Source organism: Hoplias malabaricus, chromosome 4 (assembly GCF_029633855.1).
Source record: "Hoplias malabaricus isolate fHopMal1 chromosome 4, fHopMal1.hap1, whole genome shotgun sequence".
In the NCBI taxonomy this organism is placed as follows: domain Eukaryota; kingdom Metazoa; phylum Chordata; class Actinopteri; order Characiformes; family Erythrinidae; genus Hoplias; species Hoplias malabaricus.
This window is the reverse complement of record NC_089803.1, coordinates 29,115,067-29,140,166: the sequence shown is the minus strand read 5'-3', so window position 1 is coordinate 29,140,166 and position 25,100 is coordinate 29,115,067. Positions and strand designations below refer to the sequence as shown.

The 25,100-nt window shown below is 39.2% G+C and overlaps 1 protein-coding gene across 1 annotated transcript; it reads right to left on the bottom strand.

Moving 5' to 3' along the window:
- Positions 1–7,335: 7,335 nt before the first annotated feature.
- Positions 7,336–9,654, bottom strand: LOC136695624 (iroquois-class homeodomain protein irx-3-like). The gene is made up of 2 exons (XM_066669819.1): positions 9,463–9,654; positions 7,336–8,214 (listed from the first exon to the last, which is right to left on the bottom strand). Exons 1-2 carry the CDS (start codon positions 9,652–9,654, stop codon positions 7,348–7,350), a joined length of 1,059 nt encoding a protein of 352 aa, XP_066525916.1. The 3' UTR covers positions 7,336–7,347.
- Positions 9,655–25,100: the final 15,446 nt, after the last annotated feature.

The window sequence follows — 25,100 nt, the reverse complement described above, 5'->3', positions numbered from 1 at the left end:
GGTCCTCCCCTGCATTGCATTTGTTTAATTACAGACCCCACCCCACCCCAGTTATCTTGAGGATTTCAGGCAATGGCAAAATACTAAGACATAAATTTATGGTCAGGTTTTTTTAATTATTATCATTTGTCCCATTGTAAGAGAATGTAAAAGCTAGATATTCTACTCGCTGTAACAAGCTCATATTTTATTTATATTGAATTCCACAAAGTCCTCTGGCTTCGATGGGTGTTTTTTCAGGTATATGGCAGGAGAAAGGATAGCCTAAGGGCTGTATACTACTTTCAAAGCCTTTGGAGATTTCCTATGTCCTTTCCTTGCTATCTCTCATGCTTTTTTTTCCCCCTGACCGGACCTTTTGTTAGACTGCCCTTGGTCTTACATTTGTAGCCGTAATTATGAATGAGGGAAACAATGTCTACAAACCATCTACTGCTTTTTCTCTCTCTTCTTCGTTTGTAATTTTTAAAAGTGCACAGTAACATAATGTTTTGAATAAGTGAGATTATTTTATTATTATGAAACATTTGGTGAATATTATCATGTGAATGTGAGAAGATATATTCACTGTAAAATGAAGAAATGTTGATAAGAAGCATGGGGTTATAATACAGTCCTTAAAATAAGGGCAGCAAAAATAGTTATATTTATGTAGGGTTGGCTGCCGTTTGTTTTGGGAGTGGGTTTTGTGTGTGTTTTTGTGTATAGATAGGTAGTAAGGTAAGGTAAGAGTAAGGTAAGATATTGTCTTTTGTTTCCTTTTGTTTTCACATAGGTAAGTTAGAGCTTTTTGTGGGTCAGTTAGAAGGGGTGTTTGTTGTTTTTGTCGGCATAAGGCCATCCTGAAGTTCATGTATATATATTCTATTCATTATACATTCTGTGTTTCCATTTGTGTCCTTTTTTTTTCACTTTCACATCTCTGTTACAGTTATTCCTTTCTCATACATTAATTCCAACACACACCTCATTCTGTTACGGCTCAACCCTAGACTGGGTTGTAACAGGTGAGATGCAATAGAAAGCCACTTAAAGATTGCACCTATAAAAGCAACCTGTCAATACTCCTTGAAATATAGCTGGTCCTCTAAATCCAATTTTATGATGGAGATGTGAATATGAAAGAGAAAGTTTAGTTCTCACACATTAAACTGTTCTAGAGTAAGTTGTTATAGTTTCCAGAACCATACAGCAAAGGAAGGAGCCATTTACAAACCTTTTATTTAGAGAGTTGTCTGATAGGAAGTGAGTGAGCACTGCTGTTGTCTTTCCATGTGTTCGCACACATAATGTGATTGGACTTTAGCTGGGTCTGAGATGAACTGAGACGGGACTGTGAAGGAGGAATATACAACCACTAGCTTTTATAAAAATCTGCAGGGATTGCTTTTCTTGGTCTTAGAAGTTGTTTTTCTGCTTCTCATGCTCACCAGGACATACGTGCACCTTAATCTAATATCTACCTCGATAACGAACAGTTACTATGTTCACTGTCCATTTTAGCAGTTCCATTTATCATACAGGAGCACTCTGTAGTTCTAATGTAGATGCAGACTGTACTCCATCTGTTGCTCTACATACTTTGTTTGCACCATTTCTATTCATTTAGAGCTGCAGTGACACTTATGTGATGGTGGTGCATTAAAGTGTGTTGCACGAGTGGATTTTAAAAAAATTCAGAATCACAAAATCCAGAACAATACACATACAAATGCCAACATCGTGCTAGTGTCACTGCAGCACTAAAATTAATCAACCACCCAAATTGTACTGGAAATGTGGGAGTCCTGACTATTGAAACGGGGCTAACAAGTATGCAAAACAACAGGAAGACTACAGTCTGTAAAATTACAAATTGCTCCTACATGGAAAGTGGAGCTGATAAAATGGACAAAGAGGGGTAGATGCAAGGAGGCGATTTTAATGTTATGGCTTATTCATGTTTGCAGTAGTGACTTATGTATAATACATACGGCACATGTATTTCACCCTGAGACCTGACATGGCATAAAAACAGAATGTGTGTGTGTGTGTTACAGCTGAGCTCATCTGTGGCCTGTGCTCCTGAGTTGGTTTTTCATTAGAGTGTGTGTGATAGGGCCATCACAAGGGCCAGACATGTTCCTCCAGCAACAGGCCACACCTTCCCTTTTGCCCAGAAGAGGAGTTACATACTGGAACCCAGTGAGGCTATAGAGGCCTGCCTCGTCTGCTGCTATTTTAGCAAGGCAGTGTGAAGGGTGTTGGACAGCTGCAGTGGTCATGCACACATGTGTCTGAGAGCTTGCTGTGACAGGGTGTTACAATAAGAGAGAGAAAGAAAGATGGAGAGTACCCCTTTTAAAGAAAAATAGCTCCAGGTAGAAATTGTCCCTTCGGGTTGTCCTCACAGCACAGTTTTTTTGGTTGTCATCCAAAACCCTGTCAAAGCTCGTGGCTTAAGTAACACCTCCATCTCCCCATTCTCCTGACAGTAAATTAAAGCACGTCTCATATCAGGGTCACAGTATTGTTCTCTGAAAATGCACTGAAAGGCCGTATTTAATGAATAATTAATTTATCTCTGTTTATATTTTTGTTATACTTTATATAGTTATATGATATCACATACATCAGGTGAACTTCAAGTAATGTTTTCTTCGTTTGCTGGTACTGTAATTACGTACGCTGTGAAATACACGGAAACATCTTTTAAAGAACATAAATGACAGAAAACAATATCAAACTATTTAATTATGTTGGATGTGGATTTAACTGTTTGACCCCCGTGTCCCATCCATCGTTTACTTTTCTCTATTTCTGAAAATGATCATCTGCTCATCCGTGTAAGATATGTTTACGAAAGTTCATAGTCCACCAACTGTGTATTTTCCCTCTTCATGATACATACTGAGACCCTTCTGAAGAGAGGGGGTGAGCAGGACTCTTGGGAATTCTTAGAGGTCGACATTTTAATACTGGTAATTACATCCCAATCTTCCTGTGTATCCACCTGTAAAATTATATTAGCCATGCGATTTCCCATGGTCGTATGGGGAGCAGCCCAGTGAGGAAGTCCTATTTTCAGTGTTTGATTATTTAATCGTAGGGTGATCTAAGGTCTCACGCATTTCTCAAGGTCATGGGAGTTTCCACAGAGTGCTCTGTGAATATTGCAGGGAAATGAGGAGGGGAGTCTGGGATATTTGTTCACAGTCTTGTATTAGGTAGGTCTATATGCCTTCAAGGCACATGAATGGAAATATTCTTTTCTATAAGAACTGTGTGACAGTTAAAAGAAGTGGTACACCAAAATGCCCCAATACATAAATAGATATCATAAACCTGTCTGCAGATTTACTTCCCACACAGGCTGATGTTTCATTCCTAAAAGTCAAGCTCAAATCTGAAAAAAAAAAAAAAAAAACCCACAGCTGTGTATCTGAAATGCAGATTACTGTATTACTCATTGACTTCAGTTCACTGCTTGGCCAGTGTCCACCATGTTGAAACTGCCACCATTGTGTTAGATGACTGCCAGCACATTTCTCAAGTGATGAAGAAACTGTGTCTTATTAGTTCACACACTCTTTCTAAATTCTAGACCTCTATAATAAATTATGTACAGCAGTGAGAACAAAAAGGGAAGTTGTTTTCTCATCTTTCTCTAAACTGAAAGGGAGATGGTTAGCATTTGCTTATTTAGAAAGGTAACTGATATGCTACTGACACAAGTTATGTCTGAAGATTTTGAATTTAAAATACTGAGCATTTATTTCTATCAGTTTTGATAATGTAGATGTTTGAAAAGAACAACCACTGACATATAAGGCAAATAAAACAGTTTATTTATTTTAAAAAATGAAATGTGCTTTATATAATGTTATATATGCAACTATAAATTATTGTTTTTGTTGATTCTTTACTTAATTTAACACATTTTCTACAGGGAACATCCCCAGATATTATACATATATCTTTAATATATATTTTAGCTTTTAATGGAAGTAAATGTAAAAGGACTTTACGCCATGTCATTTTTAAGCATTTCTATTGGTCCAATCATCATATAAATCTTCACATGATGTGAAAGACGCAGCTGCTGTGTTCAAATGATGTAGCAAACTAAACATCAACAAAAATGGAGATACGTGTTTTTAATTGAGGTGATTCTTTTCATGTAGAAAATCAAGAAACAACATAATTTGACAGAGCAGCATCCATAAAGTTACATCCATATTTTTTTTTATGTCACTGTATGTGTAAAGCCCACTCCCAACAATCTATATCATGAGCCAAAAGGAGTGTATGATTTTGAAATCAAAGTTTCATCTTGTTTCAATGTAAATTCTTCTATTTAATTCACTTTGTGGCACGACAATGTTTCTGTCACTTGGTGGGGTTCTGGAGTTGTGGGTTTGAGCCCACCTCGAGTCACTGTCTGTGATGTCTGTGGTGTATTGTTTCTGTGTCTGTGAGGGTTTCTTCCAGAGGATGCAATTTCCTCCCACAGTCCAAAAACACATGTTGGTAGGTCAACAGGTTGTTCAAATTTGTCCATGAAGGTGTGGGGGTGTGAGAGTGAGAGTGTGTGTCTGTCATGCCCTGTGACAGCCCTATGTCCAGGGTGTGTTCCTGCCTTGTGCCCAATGATAGCTGGTAGCATCTGGACCCACTGTTTCCCTGAACAATAAAAAACAGATGCAGAAAATGAATGAATGTTAAGCAAATCTTAATTTTGTCATCTAATTTATTTCTAGGTGATGTGCAGAAATCACTTTAAAAAAAGGTTATTCAATATTTATTGGCTTGTATATGTGTGGTTCCTATAAAATCTAGAACTGATTTTAAAAGAAAAAACGTATAAAGACTCCTTAAACAGTAAAAACCTTTGTGTTTACTTTTTAGAACAGATCTTAACCATCTAAATTAAATTACAATATCTAATAAAGTTAAATGACCAAATAGTTTCTAACTTTTAAAAAAATCTTGTTTAGTAAATTTGTAATAGAAGTCATATGCAAAAAAGTCTTGGCCTAACTTGTTAAAATAATATTTATTACACCATTACAGTTTATTTGCCATATTTAATGCATGGGTTGGGGGAGCAAAACGCGATGGTACCTTTGATATTTTCTAAATGTTTACTTTAACTAATGAATAGAAATGGTACGTTTTGAGTTGCAGTAAAATATATCATATATGACCCTTATGGCCACCAGTTATTCGACCAAGGGAGTTCAAACTAAGTCGTACAACGGTGAAAATATGGAGTGAAATAAAATAGTTTGTGGCCCTCTTTTCTCGATTTTGCCCTTAAAGAAACAGACCTATGACTATAATTGTATAACTGTAGTGAGAGAGAGAGGGAGATTGTGAACTCAGTGATGAGTGAATAGAGAGAGACCCCGGTTCTGCCCTCCTGTTCCCGGGTCCAGAGCAGTCCCCATTGTGTCACACTCAATACAATCCCCACAGAAACCTTAGTCATAAACGGCCATGAAATCTGTCTCCTCCCTCTCTATTGAGCCTGTCCTCCAGACTGACACTTCCACTGGCTTTTTGTCCTTCGCTTTTCTCCCACATGCTAAAGCTCTCCGCACACCATAGCCCGAGTTTTTTTTCCTCCCGTTTTTCTGTTTTTGGTGTGTTCCTAATACGACACTCTTTAATTTAATAATCAGTATATGCCGCTCGCTAATGTCTGCTGCTAGTTTTGCTATGTTTACATTCAGAGCACTGAAGGGTAAAACAAGCCCATGGTATTGCTCAAAGACAATTATAAAGATATTTCACGTTGCATTTTTCTGCTTTGTTTCTTTGTGTTTTGGTTCTTTTATCCATTTAACTAATTGAAGTCTGAAACACCAGTGTCCATCAAAAAAAAAAAAAAAAAAAAAAAAAAAAAAAAAAAGTAAGCTGCCTGTAGAGGACGCTCTAATGTAAAACACCACACCTGTTCCACAGAAAGTATCCGCATCCATTGCTTACAAGTCTTTCTCACTGCTCTAAATAAATAACTGCTCTAAAAATGTCATACCATGGTATACTGAGCTTTCAGTTGAAATCAGAATGAATGTTTAATGTTAAATAAATTAAAACTGTAAGAAAGTATAGACTTTCTTCCATTTTAATTGTCCTTGGTTCCCCTTGCTGTCTCTACAATCTAAAAAAAGAAGCTTGATACACCCGTAATTAAAATATTTAATATATTTAAAATATCTAACGAAATTAACTGGATTATTGCAGGATTATTTTCTTAACAAAAATATAAATCATACACATATAAATATAAACGCAACCATCCAGGCATGTGTGTGTGTGTGTGTGTCAAATCCAAAATTCAGTCTGCTCGATTCAGTTGGATAAAATTGTGTCTTTCTTTTTAATATTTAAAATATAGTTTTGTACAATATTATTTTCAAGTAGGTAAAATTCATCTTACATTTACAAAACCATTCAACACAGTCTAGTCCATCTTCATAGTGAACACCAGTTAGAAAAGCAAGGAATTCAATGATCAAACTCAATACCGTGTGTGGATGTGTTTGAAATGATCGTGTGGGAAATGTGAGACTGAAACGAGTGATTCCTCTTTTGAAACTAACGAATAGATCTCGTGTGCGCTATGTACCTACTGTCAAAATACACTTCTAGAAATGATATTTAAAAAGCCCTGCATTACTGGAGATGACAGAATATCACCTTATATTAAAACCTTGAAATGGGAAAAGGCTCAACTCTTGAAAACACATCTTAAAATGCACATTCATCGAGAGAATATTCGTTCATTTTCAAGTCGAAAAGCAGGCGACCCAGGTTTGTCAGTGCTCGGGAGGGAAACGCTCTCTGTTTATAATGAAGCCCGGTCCGTCCTCCCGTCTTCGGTTGTCTCCGGCTGAGTGTCCTGCTGCCGAACCGCTCCAGTGTCCGGATTTTACGCCTCAAAAATAAAACAGTCAGTTAAACGAGCGTATGACGCAATGACCGGAGAGACATTCGTGATCACGTGACTCTGATAAATAACCCGCCTGGAACATGTTCACAAGTTAGTAATATAGACCTCTACTCTGTTATAGTCTCCTCTGAAATGGGAAGTGCTATAGGCAACATCCATCTAATACAATTTTAATGAGTGTTTAGACTATGTTTCAAATAATAAAAATTAATAGACTTTTTGAAAATGATTTTGCCCAAAGAAAGTCCTGTTTTTATGCCGTGAGGAGTATTACATTTGGATTGAAAATATAAAAAACAAACGAAACAAACAAACAAACAAAAAAGATGATAAAAAAATAAGATGATGATAATAATAATAATAATAATAATATTAATAATATAGAGTTCAGTGTTGGGAGTCTGAGGGGATCATAAGTGGTGAGTCCTACTGTCCGGGTGCTGACTGACCGCGCTGCTGCTGGCCTGCTGTTTGAGGGACAGGTAGTGGTTACTTAAGGCCATGTGCTGGGCAGAGAAGCTGAGTTTTGTCCAGCTGTGGAGGCTGCTGCCCACAGCGCCCCGCGAGCCCTGCAGCAGCGGGGACTTTCTCGGGTGGTCCGGGGTGGTCGCGGTCTCAGCCAGAGACCAGATTTTAGGTTTTTGGGGTGGGCTCAGGTGGTCTGACGCTGGCCCTTTGCCGTGGTCGCTCGGGTCCTTTTCTGCTCTGCTGTCCTCGGCAGACCTCTTGATGAACGTTTTCTCGTGTCCTCGCGCGTCCCCGAGTTCCTCGGGCTCGCGCCTGTCCGTCTCGGTATCCTGTTTAAGGTGGTCCTGGAGCTCACACCGCTGCTCCTCTTTGTTGTCCATGCTGTCGGTGTCGATGTTCTCCAGGTCGATCTCCTCGTCCTCGTCCTCTCCTCTCTTGTCCTCGTCCTCCTCCTCGTCGTCGCTGCAGAAGGTGGGGTTGCCCTCCTCGTCCTCGCGGCTCTTCGGGGCCCACGTCATCTTGTTCTCCTTCTTGAGTCTCCTGCGCGCGTTGGCGAACCACGTGGAGACCTGTGTGAGGGTCATCTTCGTGATGATGGCCAGCATGATCTTCTCGCCCTTGGTGGGGTACGGGTTCTTGCGATGCTCACTTAGCCACGCTTTCAGGGTGCTCGTGCTCTCGCGTGTAGCGTTCTTGGGGCGCGAGGGGTCGCACAGCTGGTAGTGAGGGTACGGGAAGAAGGGCGGATGGGCGTGAGGGAAGCCGGTGGGCTGCAAGCCTGGACTCTCCTTAAGCTCGTACGGAGAGGCCTGCACACAACAGCAGAGAAAACCACAGGCATGAGGAAAACTGTAACAACAACCACCACAACAGCAAACCACAGTTGTACATGAGTTCAGCATGGTCTTGATTCAATTATGTGATGGGTTTCACACAAACAGGCAATGCATAAACACATCTCCGAAAGCAACTAATATTCACAGCAGTATTTTTAATAGTAATAATAATTTCCAGCAAAATAAAAGCTTTTCTGTGCTGAGTTTAATAGCGACGAGAAAATCGGTTATTTTTTTAAATTCATGACATCGTTTGAAATTTAATATCTAATAAATAAAATAAATATATTTTAGCCATTTTATCGTTTACATGTATTTAAACAAGTCAAAATCATTCCAATACAATTATTCAAACAAGGTAGCATAGAATAGATATTATTATACTGTCAGAAAAGTTGTTTTCTGTCTGAAGGAATCGCTGGGAGAGAATTTAAGTGAAGTGAATCAAGTCAATATGTCCATCAGTTTTACATCAATCAAATTATTCAGCACAGCAGTATTATATAACCAGAAGTGAGTCATAGAAACCAGAGTTATTGTGTTATTGCAATGTATTTTGTTCCTTCTGCCACCAACATAAATTAACTCAATTCAAAGCAACAGTTCTTTATGTCAGCCTCGAGAAGTTTAACACTCTTGGTTTTTTTAAACACGATTAGGTTTTGCAATTATTATTATTATTATCATTATTATTATTATTATTAATCCATTGTTCAGGATATTACGTGAAATTAATTTAAATTCTGACTGTAAAGCCTGGCTCATTTTGACCCTGAGAGATGGTGATATTGTCGTGGGTAAAGTCCAGTTAATGTTTTTATAAAAGTGCTCTTAAAGGTTCAGTATATGGGACTAAATATGGGGCTATTTTTGTCGTACAAACAGTCCGAAAAAAATGGATTCTCAAGGAAACGTAGTGCAGAATAAAACATGTTTAGACAATTTTGTAAGAACAGTTTACAGAATGTTACCAATCACACAGAGAAAGAGTTTAACCGCACTTACACATTCTTGTGCTTCTTTAAGTGTCAGTGTGGTTCTGAGGCGGTGTGTTCTCACAGAGCCCCGTGCGAGTGCACTGTATGAAGTGTGTATGGTGGTTTTATATGAAGGTGGATGCGGTCGTGTTTTGAATGTTTGGAGGTATATATGGAGTTGTGGAGGTGTATATGAAGTTGATTGGATGTGTTTGGAGTTGTACGGTGCGGGCGCATTACTCACCAGGTGTCTGAGCGCCGCTGGCTCGCTGCAGTACGGCAGAAAGGCGCTGTATCCTCCACCGCCGCCGCCGCTGCCGAAAGGCGCTCCGTAGAGCGCGCTCAGAGCCCCGGAGAGACCCCCGGGCGGCCCGTGAGGGGCTTCAGGGGGGCACAGAGCCCGGCCGTATTTATAAGCGAGCTGCTGGATGGACATGCTCCTGTCCACAGGACCCTATCCGAAAAGAGAAAAAACTCAGAAAAAACGGAGGCTTTCCCTCGGCTCTAAACTCCTCAAAGATCCGCGAGAGAAACAAACAGAGCGCGCGCTCCCGGCCACGGACGCGCTTCAGTGTCGCGAGGGGACTGAGGTCAGCTCCACACACACTCCACACACTCCTCACACACACATCACACCGCTCTGATTGCGCTCGAGCCTCCGCCTGATTGACATTTCTAGTCTCCCCGAAGCCCCGCCCACCTCTTCCTCTTAAGCACACAACTCTCGTTCTCTCTCTCTCTCTCTCTCTCTCTCTCTCTCTCTCTCTCTCTCTCTCTCAGTATTGTATCCTATTATCTCCTAATCATATCAAAATACATTGACATTATCGGGATAAGCACAGTGCGGAGATTCTTCTGCTTTACTTTGGATCAAAGAACGATTACACACAACCCAGAAAAACCCTTTCAGCTTATAGCGAGAAAACAGAGAGAGAGAGAGAGAGAGAGAGAGAGAGAGAGAGAGAGCGTGTAAAGGACACTGTCACCAACAGTATTAACATTAATAATATAAATAATAATTACACAATAGCTTCCGTCATTAACGCGTTGGGACAATATAAACAAAAGTATATTAACAGATTAATTTCAATTTATTATTATTATTAATACAACTATTACTACTACTACTACTACTCATACTACTATTAAAACAAATAATCGGATAAGGGGATAGCGAGTGAGTAAACCCATATTTGATCTCTACATTGGATTAAAGTTTAATCCTTTGGAAACAAGAGCTTCAATATTGAAATTCTGTGAAAATCTAAATAAATTCCTGGGCTAACTTTGTGTGTGTGTATGTGTGTGTGTTAGATGTAGATGATTTAATATTTTAATCCTGAACACAGATCAGACTTGGATATGTTGCACCCACAGCTTTACACTTACAACCGAATTAAACCTTCATTCGCAGAATTGTTTGTATGAAAATAATCCGTGCAACAAAACAAAAACATATTGTTTCCCTAAAAAGGTCAGTTCATCTGTTAACCCTCAGAAGCTGTGTATTCAAAGTTCTTCAGCAACTGCTTTTGTTTTTTTTAATACCTTTGACATTTAAAGACCAATTCACTACTTCAGTGATGATGGAAAAGCTGCATGGGTCTGGGATTGTTAGATATGTTTTGGTACCACAGTGAACACACACACACACACACACACACAGAAATACACTTATTTGTGTCTAATGTATATTTTAAAAGATAATAGTATAAGGCTAAAATGTTCAAAGTTAAAAGAAAAGGCTTTAATTTACACTATCTACTTAATTAACATAACTATTCAGAGTTCTCAAACATCAAAAATGTAATGCTTCTTTAGGGTTTTCTTTAAGATTACATCTGACCTACAAGTTCCATGTTATAATATGTAAGAAATATGTGTCCCTTAGATTCTTATAGAACTGAAAGGCCATGTAGTGTTATTACATGCTGAAAATTACAATTACAGTGAGATCATTTAAAAAAATTACTTCAAACACTGTAAATAGTAAGGATAAGTCTCTCTCTCTCTCTCTCTCTCTCTCTCTCTCTCTCTCTCTCTCTCTCTCCGAACATGGATTTGTTTGATAAGGATGTTATCGTACATCTGCACAACACTGGAATGGTTACAAGACGCATATTGATTTAGCATTATGGGTGATCAATAATGAAATCAAGTAAGCTTTACAAATTTAAGGAGTCATAGGAAAATATAAAATGAGTCATGTTGTCGGCCGAGGCTGGAGCAGCCAATGAAAAATGCTGTAAAAAGCTGGAGCTACTATAAATAAGGCTTTAAAAAGTGCAGCTGATTAATTTAGTTATGCTGCTGATTTTCTGTCTCATTGTGCATGCTAATCTTTTTGATTGTCTCATTACCAACTGACCGTGTCTCCCCAAAATGATCACTATAGGCCAGTGTGATTAATAATTCATAGAGAAATAAACCCACATGACAAGCCAAGTGGCAGACTGTGCCAGTCACCTACATTCCTCCATTCCCCATAGAGCAGAAAAAAGGGAATAAAACAAAGCAGCTGTAGCCCTCTGATAGAGGACAGGCAAAAAAATGAAATCTCGTTTATCTGATCGGGTAAGGTTGCAAAATGAAGAAAAATATGAAGAAAATATTTACAATGTTTTCACTGAACAATTTGATTGTTATTTATAAATATAAACACATTTTGAATGTGATGTTTTTAGCACACTACAAAAAAAGTTGTGAAATTAGGCGTGAAAAGATTATAGAAAACAATATGATAAAAATATAATGATATATTATTATATTATAATGTATGTAAAAACATATATTGAGTTATAAAAGACCCACCAAAGACTCTAGCAAAATAGTTGGTTGCTTATCATATGGAACTTCATGAGTGTATGGTCAAGTACTTCAACAGGACATTTTTCAGTGCACTACTGCAAAGAATTTAGGTGTGTTATCATCTTCTGTACTTAATACTGTGAAAAGATTCAGGAAATCTAGAAACGTACAAGGTCATAGGGTAAGGCTGGACACTAATGTTGAAAGAACCCTCAGATGACATTATATAAGGAACTCTCCTACTACAATGACAAATATAACCACATGTTGTCTCTTAAGAAATTAAATCTGAATCTCTGTTACCCAAGGAGAAAGCCATACATCAATTCTTTGTGGAACAGTTAATGTGTTCTCTGTGTCTAAGCTCATCTCAGATAGTCCAAAAGAGGAGTCCATGTTTCAGCTTGCTTCCATGACAAATGAACATCATGTTTTCAGTGGTAAGGACGAAAGGCACCATCCAGATTGTTATCAACGATTGGTGCAAAAACCATCACTACCCATAGTATCGCCGTATACCAGGGTCCACGGAATGGATTATTTGCATATGTGAGAAGCAAACCTTGCATTTAGACTTATGCTGCCATCAAGACAACATCTTTTTCCTGGGAAGTCCATGGTTATTTCAGCAAGACAATGCCATGTCTCATTCTGTATGAGTTACAACAAGATGGCTTCCTAGACAGAGAATGCATGTTATTAACTGACCAGCCAACAGTCCAGATCTGTCTCCTATGATGCATGAAGTGAAGAATCAGGCAACGGTGACCACAGACACTTGAGCAGTTGAAGTCCTGTATCTAGCCCAAATAGGCATAAATTTTAACAACAGGTATCATCAGTTCCCAGATGATTAAACAGTGTCACTAAAAGGGAAGGTGATGTAAAACAGTGGTAAATATGCTTCTTTCCCAACTTTGTTGGAGTGTATTACAGACAGCAAATTCCAATTGTGTTTATATTTACAAAATAGGAACAAGTGGGTCAGTGAAAACATTGGAAATCTTTTCTTTGTACATTTTTCAGTTAAATAAAGCTTCAAGAGAATGAACAAATCACAGATTTTTGTTTTTATTGCATTTTACATAATGTCCCAAAGTTTCTGGAAAGGGAGTTTGCATTAAACATTGTTAAATAAATGCCTAAGTGTTTAATTTTAATCTGGAAAGCATTAAAACATAGGGTCTGGAATTATTTCATTTTCGACTCCAATTTACCCATACAATTACTGCAGTGTTAAATAAACACAGAAAATACACAAGCATAAACTATAAAGACAAATCTAGAAACACAAAAGAAAGACCTAAGGAACTGAACATGCACACACCATGAACAGAAAACTAAGGGCGTCCGAAACTGCGCCGTATTCACTATATAGTGCACTATTTTTGGGTTCCGCCAGAGTGTCTGAAAACCTAGTGCAGAATTTTCAGTGCACTCAAACAATCCCACAATGCACAGCAAAAGGTAGTGTACAAACCATGCACACTAGCTGACACTAGTGGATAGCAGACACCCACAATGCACTGCGTTGTTTGGTAAAAACCTGCATGAGTAAGTGTCCGAAATCATTCACTCGCCTCCTGAATTCAGTTCCCTGTAATAGTGCACTATATAGTGAGTAATATGGACAATAGGGAGCCATTTTGGACACAGTGTAAGACGGCATACACAGAGCTTAAATAACCAGACACAATAGGAAGCACCTGAGAGATCAGTCACATGACTGCCTGACAGCTCAGGTGTGCGGACTGGCTACAGAAGACAGGCAGGGAAAAAGAGCACATGGCTACCAAAACACATGACCAAACCACATTAAAAGGCACAGAACAAGACAGAAACATTGACAAATGCTGACAGTGTGAAATTGCATTTAGAGGCATTAAACTCTTCAGACGTCTGCTGCCGTTCACCAACGCTAGATCTGGAACAGAGTGTTTCACATCAAGTCTTTTTGAATAACTTGTTTACATCATGACCGTTTATTTACTTATAAATCATTGGAATTCCCCTTTCAGATATTTTATATGACCACTGGTCCTCATATCATTACAACAAAGACATCTGATCCTCTGTGTGACCACACAGAGCGGATAATCCCATATAAAGGACTGTCCGTTCCTCAGTGGTGTGGTGTTTTGAGTCACTGGCTGGTGTTATAAGGTATAGTGGAGCTGGTGAAAGGAGGACACGGCTCTGGGCCTTTCTTTATTAACCTGAGCCAAATACACTGTACAATCCTCCATGGCTTTAGAGATTCAGCTTTCTATCAAGGCCTCATCAATCCTATCTCTCAGCAGCATTGATCGCGCCTCTGCGGACCTGCGCGAGGCTATGAGCCTAAATAAGCACTCCATTACCGCAGGCTTCTCACTGCTGAGTTGTTATGCCAAGATTAGTGGCAGCCAATCTGACCTGTCAACATTGATTTGCACGCTGGAATCACTTGAAGGAGGGGGAAAAGAGAGAAATGGTGTTTGCAAATTAATTGAACATCGCTCCCCTCCCCTTCTATCCCATCTCTTTCTCTCCTTCTCTTTTCCATCTCTCTCTCTCTCTCTCCCTCTTTCCTCCTTATCATTTCTCTCTCTCTCTCTCACTCTGTGACACTATCTCCCGCTCTTTTCTCTTAGCATTTCTCTCTCTCTCTTTCTCTCCCCCTCAATTTTCTTTTCATCACCCTCCCCTCCCATCTTTCTCTATTCCATCTCCATCTTCTTTTACAGTTTCTCTTTCTCTCCCATGATCCTTTCCATTTCTCTCTCACTTTCTCTTTCTCTCTGACACTCTCTCTGTCTCATTATTTTATTTGCATCTCTTTTCCTCTCCTTTTTTCCTGTCCTTGTTTCTATTTTTCTTAACTCTTTCTTTCCAGTATATTTCTACTCATCTCTCTCTCTCTCACACTCACTCACACACACACACACACACACACACACATACACACACACACACACACGCACTCCCCTTCTCTCTCTGTCTCTCTGCATCTTGGCAAGCAAATGGCTGATTGAGGAATCAATACCCTCTTTTCCCTTTTAGCCAGGAGAAACAGCCCCCTTATGGCACACAGAATGGATGGCTTCACAGCCAGTTAGTCTTAAGTAATAGATACATTGGGCTCAGCCAGGCTGAAGAGATAGCTCATTTTGCCTGCCCCTCTCTCTCTCTCTCTCTCTCTCTCTCTCTCTCTCTCTCTCTCTTTCTTTCTTTCTTTCTTTCTTTCCCCCCCCTCATCCTCAGCCCAATTGCACATACTCATCTCCCTCTCTCTTCCCCTCTCTCTTCCCCAAAAGCTGCTGGAAAGGATGAACCTATTTCCCCCTCCTTAATGCTAGCATGAGCGCTTTCCCTCAGCTTAAGGGTTACAGGTTAATAAAACACACACTCCGCGCTGTTTGTTTCCCTCTGAAGTTTAGTAGCTGACCAACCAAGCTTGTAATTACAATATTACAGAAACTGGCCTCAGATCTGTATATAAATCTCCCCATCCAATTACAAGATGTAATAATTCTGCACTCAAGCTGGTAATGAGCTCTAATGCCTGTGCTGGAGCTAATCCCCATCGGATGCTGCAGAGATCAGATGTTGGCTTTGTAATTAGACTGGCAGAAAATCATTATTTCATGTTCAAATAGAAAATGAGGTTGGTGGGGAAGTTAATTTCTCTCCGCTCTGTCAAGCATGGACAAGAATTTAATGATTTAATTACAGTTGTAAGCTCTTTGGATCAGACTTAAATTGAGCTGGGTTTTTCTCTCTTTTTTCCCCCCTCTCTTTCTTTTCTCTTTCATACGGTCATGGAAAAGGGCAGGCGCATCAAAGCTCTCGACACAAGTTCAGAATTAGCAGGACCTAGTCTAGTCTTTTGGAAAAGAATATTAACACCTTGCCGCTTTGCTCACCGCTTTAATAAATACAAACTCAGAGCTTGACAAGCCGATCGCAGAGCCGAGTTCTCCAAAATCAGCAGCATTTACAGTGTTTATAGAAGAGATGAAGCACTGACATAGATGTATATATAAAGTAGATTGCTTGAGAAGAAATTTGGAAACAAAATTCTATATACAACAATCAGTCATAACATTAAAATGACCTCTTTGTTTCAACAAACAATTTCCATGTTGTCAGGTCCATATTCCACGGTGCATTTGTAGTTAAATACAGACTGTTGTCCATCGTTTGTTCTGCATATTTTTACCCTGTTCTTCAAGGGTCAGGGTCCCTTTGGATCATCTCAGAATTAAGTATTGTTTGGGTATTGGATTGTTCTCAGTATTGCAATGACACTTTTGTGGTTGTGGTGTGTTAGTGTGTTGCACTAGTAGTCCACTGTATCTCACTGTATTAGACACGTCTATCTTATAGTTCTATGTAAAATCAGAGACAGTAGCTCATCTGTTGCTACTATGCTACTCATAGGATGTTGTTAATTGCATATTTTAATTTGGTGGGCTGTTCACAATCCAGAAAGGACACTGAGATGTTTAATAAATTCAGCAGCACTGCTGTGTCTGATCCACTAATACCAACACAACCCACATGACCGCGGTGCTGAGAATGATCCAAAATTACCTGCTCTGTCGATGTCCTGTGAAGGTTCTGTACTGTTGGAGGTTTGTCACAATGCAGCATGTCCTCATATCATTTCTTATTGCATTTTATAATAGCATATTATTTTGTAATTTATTTGTAATTTTTTAATGTTGAGTGCTTTAATAAGTAAAAAAGGGAAAAAAGTATTAGACAGTATTAAATGTATTAAAATGTATCAGTTGAAGACACCACTATTTCATGTGAAATTGATTTAATTTGTTAATCAGTTGTGTGTATTTTATTTGTGTAGATATTTAATACTGAATATAAAATATAGCTGTACTTGGTGATGTCAATGAGTATGCTTTGACAGACCAGCACCCGCACAAAAGCTTCCCTCTCATTTGATCCCTTTTAACCTCTCTTGGTTTTATCAGTGGACAGAGTTGACTGTCAGTTGTCTGACGGTCAGTTCAGGAATTAGGCAATCTTTTGTCTCCTGTGGTCTCATATTTCCTGCCAGTATTTTTGCTATGTTGACATCTGTCCACACCGGTCAGATAAGAATGTGTAAGTTGCATTTAAATATTCACAGGTTTCATATCTGTCACTCAAAATGACAGACCACCCTCTCCCTGTTACATATTCACAAATGACCTCTCGCCGTCCCCTCCCCCAAGAACAGCTTGCATAGGAAAATGAATGCTATCTTTTTAGGAATACAGTAGATATGCAGCTTTAATGGACAGTAAAAGGGCTGCATTTCCAGGTGCCAACTGGGCATCATTACTCTGTCTGTCTTCTAATGTTTATTCACAAAATGCTGATACATATTGTTTACCTGCACACATGAATATGCTAAATAAACAGGAAGCCAGTTGGTGAGGCCTTTGCAAAATAGCGGATTAGACAGCAGCTTTTTTAAAAACAGTATCATGCAGCCACATTGTCTAAACTTGTTATTCCTGCAATGTCTGAATGAGTTTGCCAAGTGACAGCTCTGTGTTTTGGTCTTGTTGTGTTGATGCATGTCTCCAAACAGCTGTGTCAGTTATTTAACAGTATGGGTGTTCAGTCTTCTGTGTGAAAGAGACAGAGGGAAATACAGAAAGGAGAAAGAGAGGTGAATGCACTTATTTGAGTATGTGTTTAACTTTTAACATTAGCATGTGCTTAGCCTTTTGTATAACAAACCAATAGTGTTGAAATATACCAGAACAGCTCAGAGATGTTACTGTTAGTACCCACTGCTTAGATTTCCTTTACTTTACAGATTTCATGAAGTCTGTTCTCTGGTATTATTTTGAAGAATTTACCACACATAATATATTGGTGCTCTTTTTTGGATCTAACCTATAATTAAGTACATAATTTTATATCTCTGTTTTTCATTTACTGACAAATACATCCACTCACAAGCACAAGGTTTTCAGCAATATTTCATTTCACTAAGCTACTCAGACTCATAATGTGACTTGCTGATTCCCTGTCATTACCTAATTATGAAGTTTGTTCATTTGATGTTAGACGTTTAGTCCAGCTCCTTAAATCCTAACTAGTTGGAAAGCTTTAGCTGTGTATACGTAGATAACACAAAGAAAAAACAAATTCTCCCTGGTTAAAAATTACATAACTCATAACAATGAAGTATTATTACACTATTTGCAAATTTAAACACTTAAAGCTGAATTTAACATCATAACAAAGAATCCAACATCATTGTACTTTGTGTAGTGCTTCTTTAAAGCAGAGGAGGTGTGTGTATAGAGTACACTCTGAGTGTGTGAGTAGTGTAAGGATGTGTCAGACTGGTGAGATGTGGTCTGGTCTGCAGGTGAGCTTCATATGCTTCACTGGTGCCTTTACAGCTACTGTCACTAAACCGTCAGCACATAGCAGCTGTTTCTACACACGGTTTCAATCTGTTAAACAAACTGGCAGGGTTAGTTTTGTCAAGTGTCCCCTCATATATGCTATTTTTCCAAACATGATTAGTGAATTGAGACACTTTAATATGCACCTATTGTGGATGCAGATGTTCAGAGAAAAGCATAAAGTGCAGTGGGGTGCTCTGAAGCTGCTGCACATGATAAGATGGCCATGATGTTCAATGCCAGGCATCAGCTACAGTGGTATGAAGCCCCCAGCGTTGGGTGCAGTGAAACTGTGTTCTCTGGAGATACATGCTCCATTTAATATTTTTGGGATGAAATGGCAGGGTATTAATGATCCATAAATATCTCCCAAAATAACATGACATCACTAATATTCTTGTGGCTGAATGCAGTCAATTCCTTACAGTGGTGATATAACATCTAACCTAAAGCCTCCAGAGCTGTTATTGCAGCAAAAGTAAATATTTAATTAATTAATTAAAGTGTCCACACATTTTTGGCCATGTGTTCTCGATGTATCCACGTAATTCACATTAGGGTCTCATTTCTTAATGCTATATGTCAGCAGTAAGCATCAGAGTCGTCCACTTCTTACTCATAATGGAAATCCATGGTAATCATTTTCACATTGATGCTTCACAACAGGTTATATTTTTATTTCAGAATATACAGGATGAAACAGACCTACAGGACACCCTTTTATTTCTTTGATATGCTACATGACCACTTTCCACTGGAAAAACTTGCCCTTGATCCAGTATGGTGGCTTTCAAGATGGCGGCCATGTTTCAGACATAGTCTAAAAGATAAGCCTCCTCACCCATTACTTGCTGGGGTTTTCAGATAAAAGGGTGTCCTGTGACTTTTGACTCACCCTGTATTTGATATTTATATTTATAATTCAGAAATCTGAAAGGGATGGTCTAGCATAAACATTTTGTTTAACTTGAGATGCTAGTGGCTAAAGTGACATGTCTTGAGCACACTGATATATTTGACATATATCTATAATAAGTAGACAAGGAAAATACAGAATTTCTATATTTGAAATTATAAACCCCATTTCTAGAAAAGTGGGGATGCGGTGCAAAATGTAAATTAAACAGAATGCAATGATGTGCAAATTCTTTAAACCCTGTCTTGAAAACAGTGCTAAGACAAGTTTTCAAATGTTGAGATTGATGACGTTAATAGCTTTTTGAAAATTATATATTCCTGTTTTGTATTTGATACCAGCAGATTTACCAGGATTAAGGACAGGACAAGCTTGTTAAGTTGTAGAATGCTACAGTAGATTTAGACAATAGGCTGCATGGGCTGAGAAACACTTCCCCAAACCACTGTGCCTGTGAATACAGTTCAATGCAGGTAAAATCAAAGAATATAAACAGGATCCAGAAAATACCTCCGCCTTCTCTGGCTCTGAGCTCATTTGGGATAGACTGAGGAGAAGTGGAAAAGTGTCCTTTGCTCTGGCAAATTTTTTGGAAATCATGGATGCTGCCATTCGACTTGTTAGAAACACACAGTTCCAAAGTCTCCGACATGGCATGGGTGACTTGCAGATCTGTGAAAGCATTGTTAAAGTTAAATGATATACACAGGTTTTGGAGCAACATACTGACATCCAGACCTTTGTCTTTTTCTTTGAGGGCTTAATTTAGCAAGACAAAGCCAATCCACATTCTGCATGGATTACAATAAAAAAGATACATGCTAAGCTACAGACCAGTTGAATACATTTGGTGCATTATGAAATGAAAAATAATTTAACAGAGACCCTGAGATGGTTAGCAGCTGAAATGCTATATCAAGCAAGAATGAGAAAACATTTCACTTGCAAAACTACAGCAGTGGGACTCCTCGGTTTCTAAATAGTTAGAGTGTTGTTAAAAAAAGAGGTGATGCCACACAGTGGTCAGCATATGCCTGTCTTTTTTAAAGGAGTTGCTAGGATGAAACTCAAAATGGGCATATATTTTTCACAAAAACAATAACATTTTTAATTTTGAGCATTGAAATATTGCCTTTGTAACATTTCAATTTATGGTTTATATTATTCACATAAGTGCAGCATGGCAGTGCAGCAGGTAGTGTTGCAGTCACACAGCTGCAGGGTCCTGGAGATTGTGGTTTCAAGCCTACACTCCGGGCGACTGTCTGTGAGGAGTTTGGTGTATTCTCCCTGTGTCTACCTAAGTTTCCTCCAGTTGGTAGGTGGATTGGTGACTCAAAAGTGTCCCTAGTTGTGAGTGTATGAGTGAATGTATGTGTGACTGTTGCCCCGCGAAGGACTGGCGCTCCCCCCAGGGTGTGTTCCCGCCTTGTGTCCAGTGATTCCGGGTAGGCTCCAGACCCACCGTGAACCTGAACTGGATAAGGGTTACAGACAATGAATGAATGAATGATTTGCATACCATTGCATTTTGTTTTTATTTATATTTTTCACAGCATCTGAAAAAATTGGGGTTTGTAGATTGTCTATAAGGGGCCCATTTATCTTTTTTCAACTGGGACCCATTGTTAAACCACTGTGTATGACAGAGCATGGACAATTAAAATAGATGGTTGTCAGACCACAGCTCCAGTTCCACCATAAATGAATGCAGTGCAATATAACGCTGGTCCTTCAATACACCAGGAACATGCATTGTAATGTAAAACATGCTCGGGAGGAGAAAGGCAATTATAATTTTAAGAGAATGATTACAATCTGAAATGAATGTCCCCTCAATCACACACACCCCTCTGCTCTGGTCACTTTTTAGTTTTTTTTATTTATTTTATTTATTTTTTTTTTTAACGAAAGGAAAGATTAATCTCTTCCAATCTGCAGACAGGATAATCAGGCCTGTCCCTCACACCTGGTTTTTCCTGTGGCTGCGGCCCTGAGCGAAAGACACAGCTCAGTAATTAATGACTCTCACCCCTGGGCTGACACACTGCAGACAGTAATGGATTGGCCACTATCAGCGCTGACCATCCGTTAGTTCGTGGGAAAACATCAGTGTGCTGGATGTTGACAGGATTGAGTGAATCTTTATGAAATGAGGTTTTGAGGAGCAGCGCTGGGTTAGATGAATGGACTGTGGACGCCGGGGCAGGTTATGTTGTGTCTAAACTGTGCGTCCCATAATAGTTTGTCTTTGATGACAGAAAACCCATACAGCTCAGTTATGTTAACTTTAACATTTAATTTATTTCAACATTGTGCAGCATTTTATTACTTAGGCTACATGAACTACGATGCAAACAATACACATTCTGTTGCCCCAACTTCTCATAAACAGCCGGGGGGTGGGGGTGGGGGGGGGTAACCATTAGCATAAATGCATTAGAATATGAATAAAAGTGAGTTGGGTGTTCTCTTTCACTGAGGATTAATATATATTCATACCGCAGTGCCCAGATCAGGCTCACTACCCGACAATCCACAGCTATTAATATTTAAATGCTGTTTTTATTTAAAGTCAATACTCTGCATGAAGCGTTTATGCCACAGTGATATTCGAGATCTCGATAAGTTTCTCCTGAGAGCTGCACTTGAGTGGCTGCATCCTGCTGGCTGTTGTGATCTGTGAAATCCAATTTAACAAAAAGCAGCCTTATTTACAGAGAAGCTGCAGATAAACATACCTGAATGACTTCTGTCCAGAAGCATTTAGCTCCGGAGCTTTGTATTCAGCTTCTCCTCCTTTTTCTTTGTGATAATTTCCTCTTTGGTTGGAAGTTGACTTGTTATGGAAACTGCCACCAGAACCTTTTCTTCTTTCATCCCCCAAGAACTGCTACCCCTGAGAATATCGCACACGCCAATTGATATCTAAGTGGAGGTCAAAATCTATTTACACTTGCGTTTAAAACCTTTGACCGTTCACGCACTTCATCGAGCCTGGCTCTTTCAGCATGAGCACAAACACATGAGGAGAGTGGGAAGGGGAAGAATGAGCCATATTTCCTAACAGACAGAGATATCCCATCTTCATTTCCCTCAGTGAGCAGACTGTGAGCTGATTAGCGCTAGCCGCTCTTTATGCTAAAGGGACAGAAATGCTGATGGTGGCTGCCTAGTCCAGGCCTGGCTAACAGCCTCTAGAAGAATCTCATTACTGTGTGTATGCCGGACAGCCGAATCACCATAAACCGCCATAATTACCACATTACACTTCACTTTATTACCATCTCCCTCCAGATGCAGGTAGCACCAGCTACTGATATGGACAATCCCCCTCCGCACCCTCAGCCCCAGCCCCCCACCCATGCATTTACATACAAATTGAGGATTTTTATATTTATTTATTCGTATTAATCAGTCCCGTGGTGGGAATCAAGCAGCGGCACTCCATCAGCGTTTAAATACATTTTGGTGACATTTCTCCCCTGCTTTAGTATGATAGGAGTGAGCAGGGGGATAATGTAGCCATGATTACTTTTTCCATTGAGAGGACAAACGCTTTCATTTTTCCTGTCATCCTGAATAAGTGTTAAAGAGGGTTTAGGGCCCTGGGTGTGTGCTCGGTATGCAGAGTGAGTGGAGCACTGTGATGGGCGTATTAAATAACCATTAGTGGCAAGGCTCCGAGCCATTACCAGCTCGCCCTCCTCTGAACGCCTCCCAGACTTCAGACCCAGAGGAGACTGAGCTTCTCATTCCCCTCCGTCTCCCTCATATCTCCCCTTCCCCAGCATCGCACTGGCATATCTCTACTTAAGCAGCAAGCACTGGTCATTTCTTTATTAGGCAAAGTGGCTAACTGCTGATAACAGGCATAAAGTCATTATTGCCCTGATTTCTCTCTTTTCTGCACAGTCACTCATTATGTTCACCGAGGTCTAATTATGCACAGTGCAGTCTGTAAAGAATAAAGTCTTGTAAGTGGTGACAGAGTATTAGATGTTGTTTCTACAATACACTGGAGTCTGAAAGTGTAGAATGACACCTTAATTACATCTATATTGTATAATGCCATCCACAGCATAGCCGTCTCCTTCTCTTGCTGAAGCACAAGTTGTTCACTGATCTGCCAGGGCACAATCACAGCGATGTCATTGCACAAGTTATATATGTATGTTATTCTGACATGATTTTTAAAGAACAGGGTTATGAGTTCCTGAAGGCAGATGAGGGCTGGTGTAGTGGGTGGTTGAGGGTGAGGAAGCTCCCCTATTTTTTTAGCTATAGTGTATGTTATGTAAAGTTGTCTTGTCTGTCTGTGGTTTAAAATTTTGAATTTGTGTTTGTAGGCCCCCCTTAAAATGAGATATGTCCTAAAAAACAGTGGACTCTCAATCATAATTTGACACAGTGGTTACAATCTAAAGAAACTCATTCAGAGTGGTTAGAGTTAAATGACTTAATCATAGCGTACAGAGTCAGAAGAGTTCATAGTGGTAATAGGAACCACATATTTAATGTGATCAATGCCTTTAAAAGCTATTTCACAGAAAGGAGTTGCATGAAATTATTTTGAACATAATCATAATATAATATAATATTATAATATAATAATAATATAATATAATATAATCATAATATAGCCGTTAGCTATATTAATGGCTGAAGAGGGAGTTTGTTTATGAGCTCCTCCTATGTTCACAGTGTTTTCCAAATGCTATCACTTGTGCTGCGTGCTTTAGGGAAGTGGAAGGACAGTCCTCTCTGGCATTAACTACAGCTGTGTGGGTACAAGGCTAAGACAGGATGTGGACTCTCTCGTTAAGGTGGTAATTCTTAGTGCAAACAGCGGCGAGGGAAGGAAAGCAATTATTTTCCTTGCGGCGTTCATCTTTGTTGGTAATGAAGGGAAGGAAGGAGGGATGTAGGAAGATCAGGGTGAAGGTGGGGGGAGGAGAGAACACAGCCAGTTTAAATGAGCAGTCACTCCAGGAATGTGTGGTGGGTTTGTCAAAGCCAGGTGCTTTGGTTTAAGGGTCAACTGAGAACAGCACTCTGTGTTTGTGTGTTCAACAGATCATACACATGCCACGGCTGACCATTTTTATTTTCTCTCCCAGTAAGCACTCCCTTTCATGGAGGTGATTTACAATGGATCAGAGGCCAGTTGTCAGCTGCATCACTGACCAAGACTTGCAGTCAGCTAAGAATATGATATTTCATCATTATCACTATAGAAAATGATACATGGAATAGGCTCAATATAAATATAACTTTACAGGAGAAGGAAAAACTTTCTTAACTTCATTCCAAGTAATTTTGGAGCATTTCTGTTGGTCCATTCATCATGATTTTTTACACAGTGTGGAAGGACAACAGTTGTGTTCAAAAGATTTAAAAAATCTCTCTTTGGAGAGTGTTGATGTGTAGATAATTTCCAAAGAAATAAAAGACATGACATAAATAATTCACCCCAAAAGTTAACATCTCTTTCAAAGGCCCATATTTGGTGAACACTTCACATAATAATGATAACTTACATATTAGATGAATGGTAGTTACTGTATAGTTTATTTAACTGCAAAAATCACCTTGGATCAAACCATTAATTGGCCAGAACTAGTGACAGATCCAGACTTCAGTCTTTTACTTCTTTAACATATGCCCTTTATTAAAAGATCCTGTAACCTAACAGTCCACATAACATTTGTATGAAAGTACAGTTAATAAAGCATTATATAATATGAA

Bases quoted from the DNA above. Each gene is read 5' to 3' on its own strand.
- LOC136695624 (XM_066669819.1), bottom strand. From the start codon at position 9,654: ATGTCCATCCAGCAGCTCGCTTATAAATACGGCCGGGCTCTGTGCCCC. The intron at 8,215-9,462 runs GTGAGTAATGCG...TGTTGTGTGCAG, and splicing joins CAGCGGCGCTCAGACACCTG to GCCTCTCCGTACGAGCTTAA.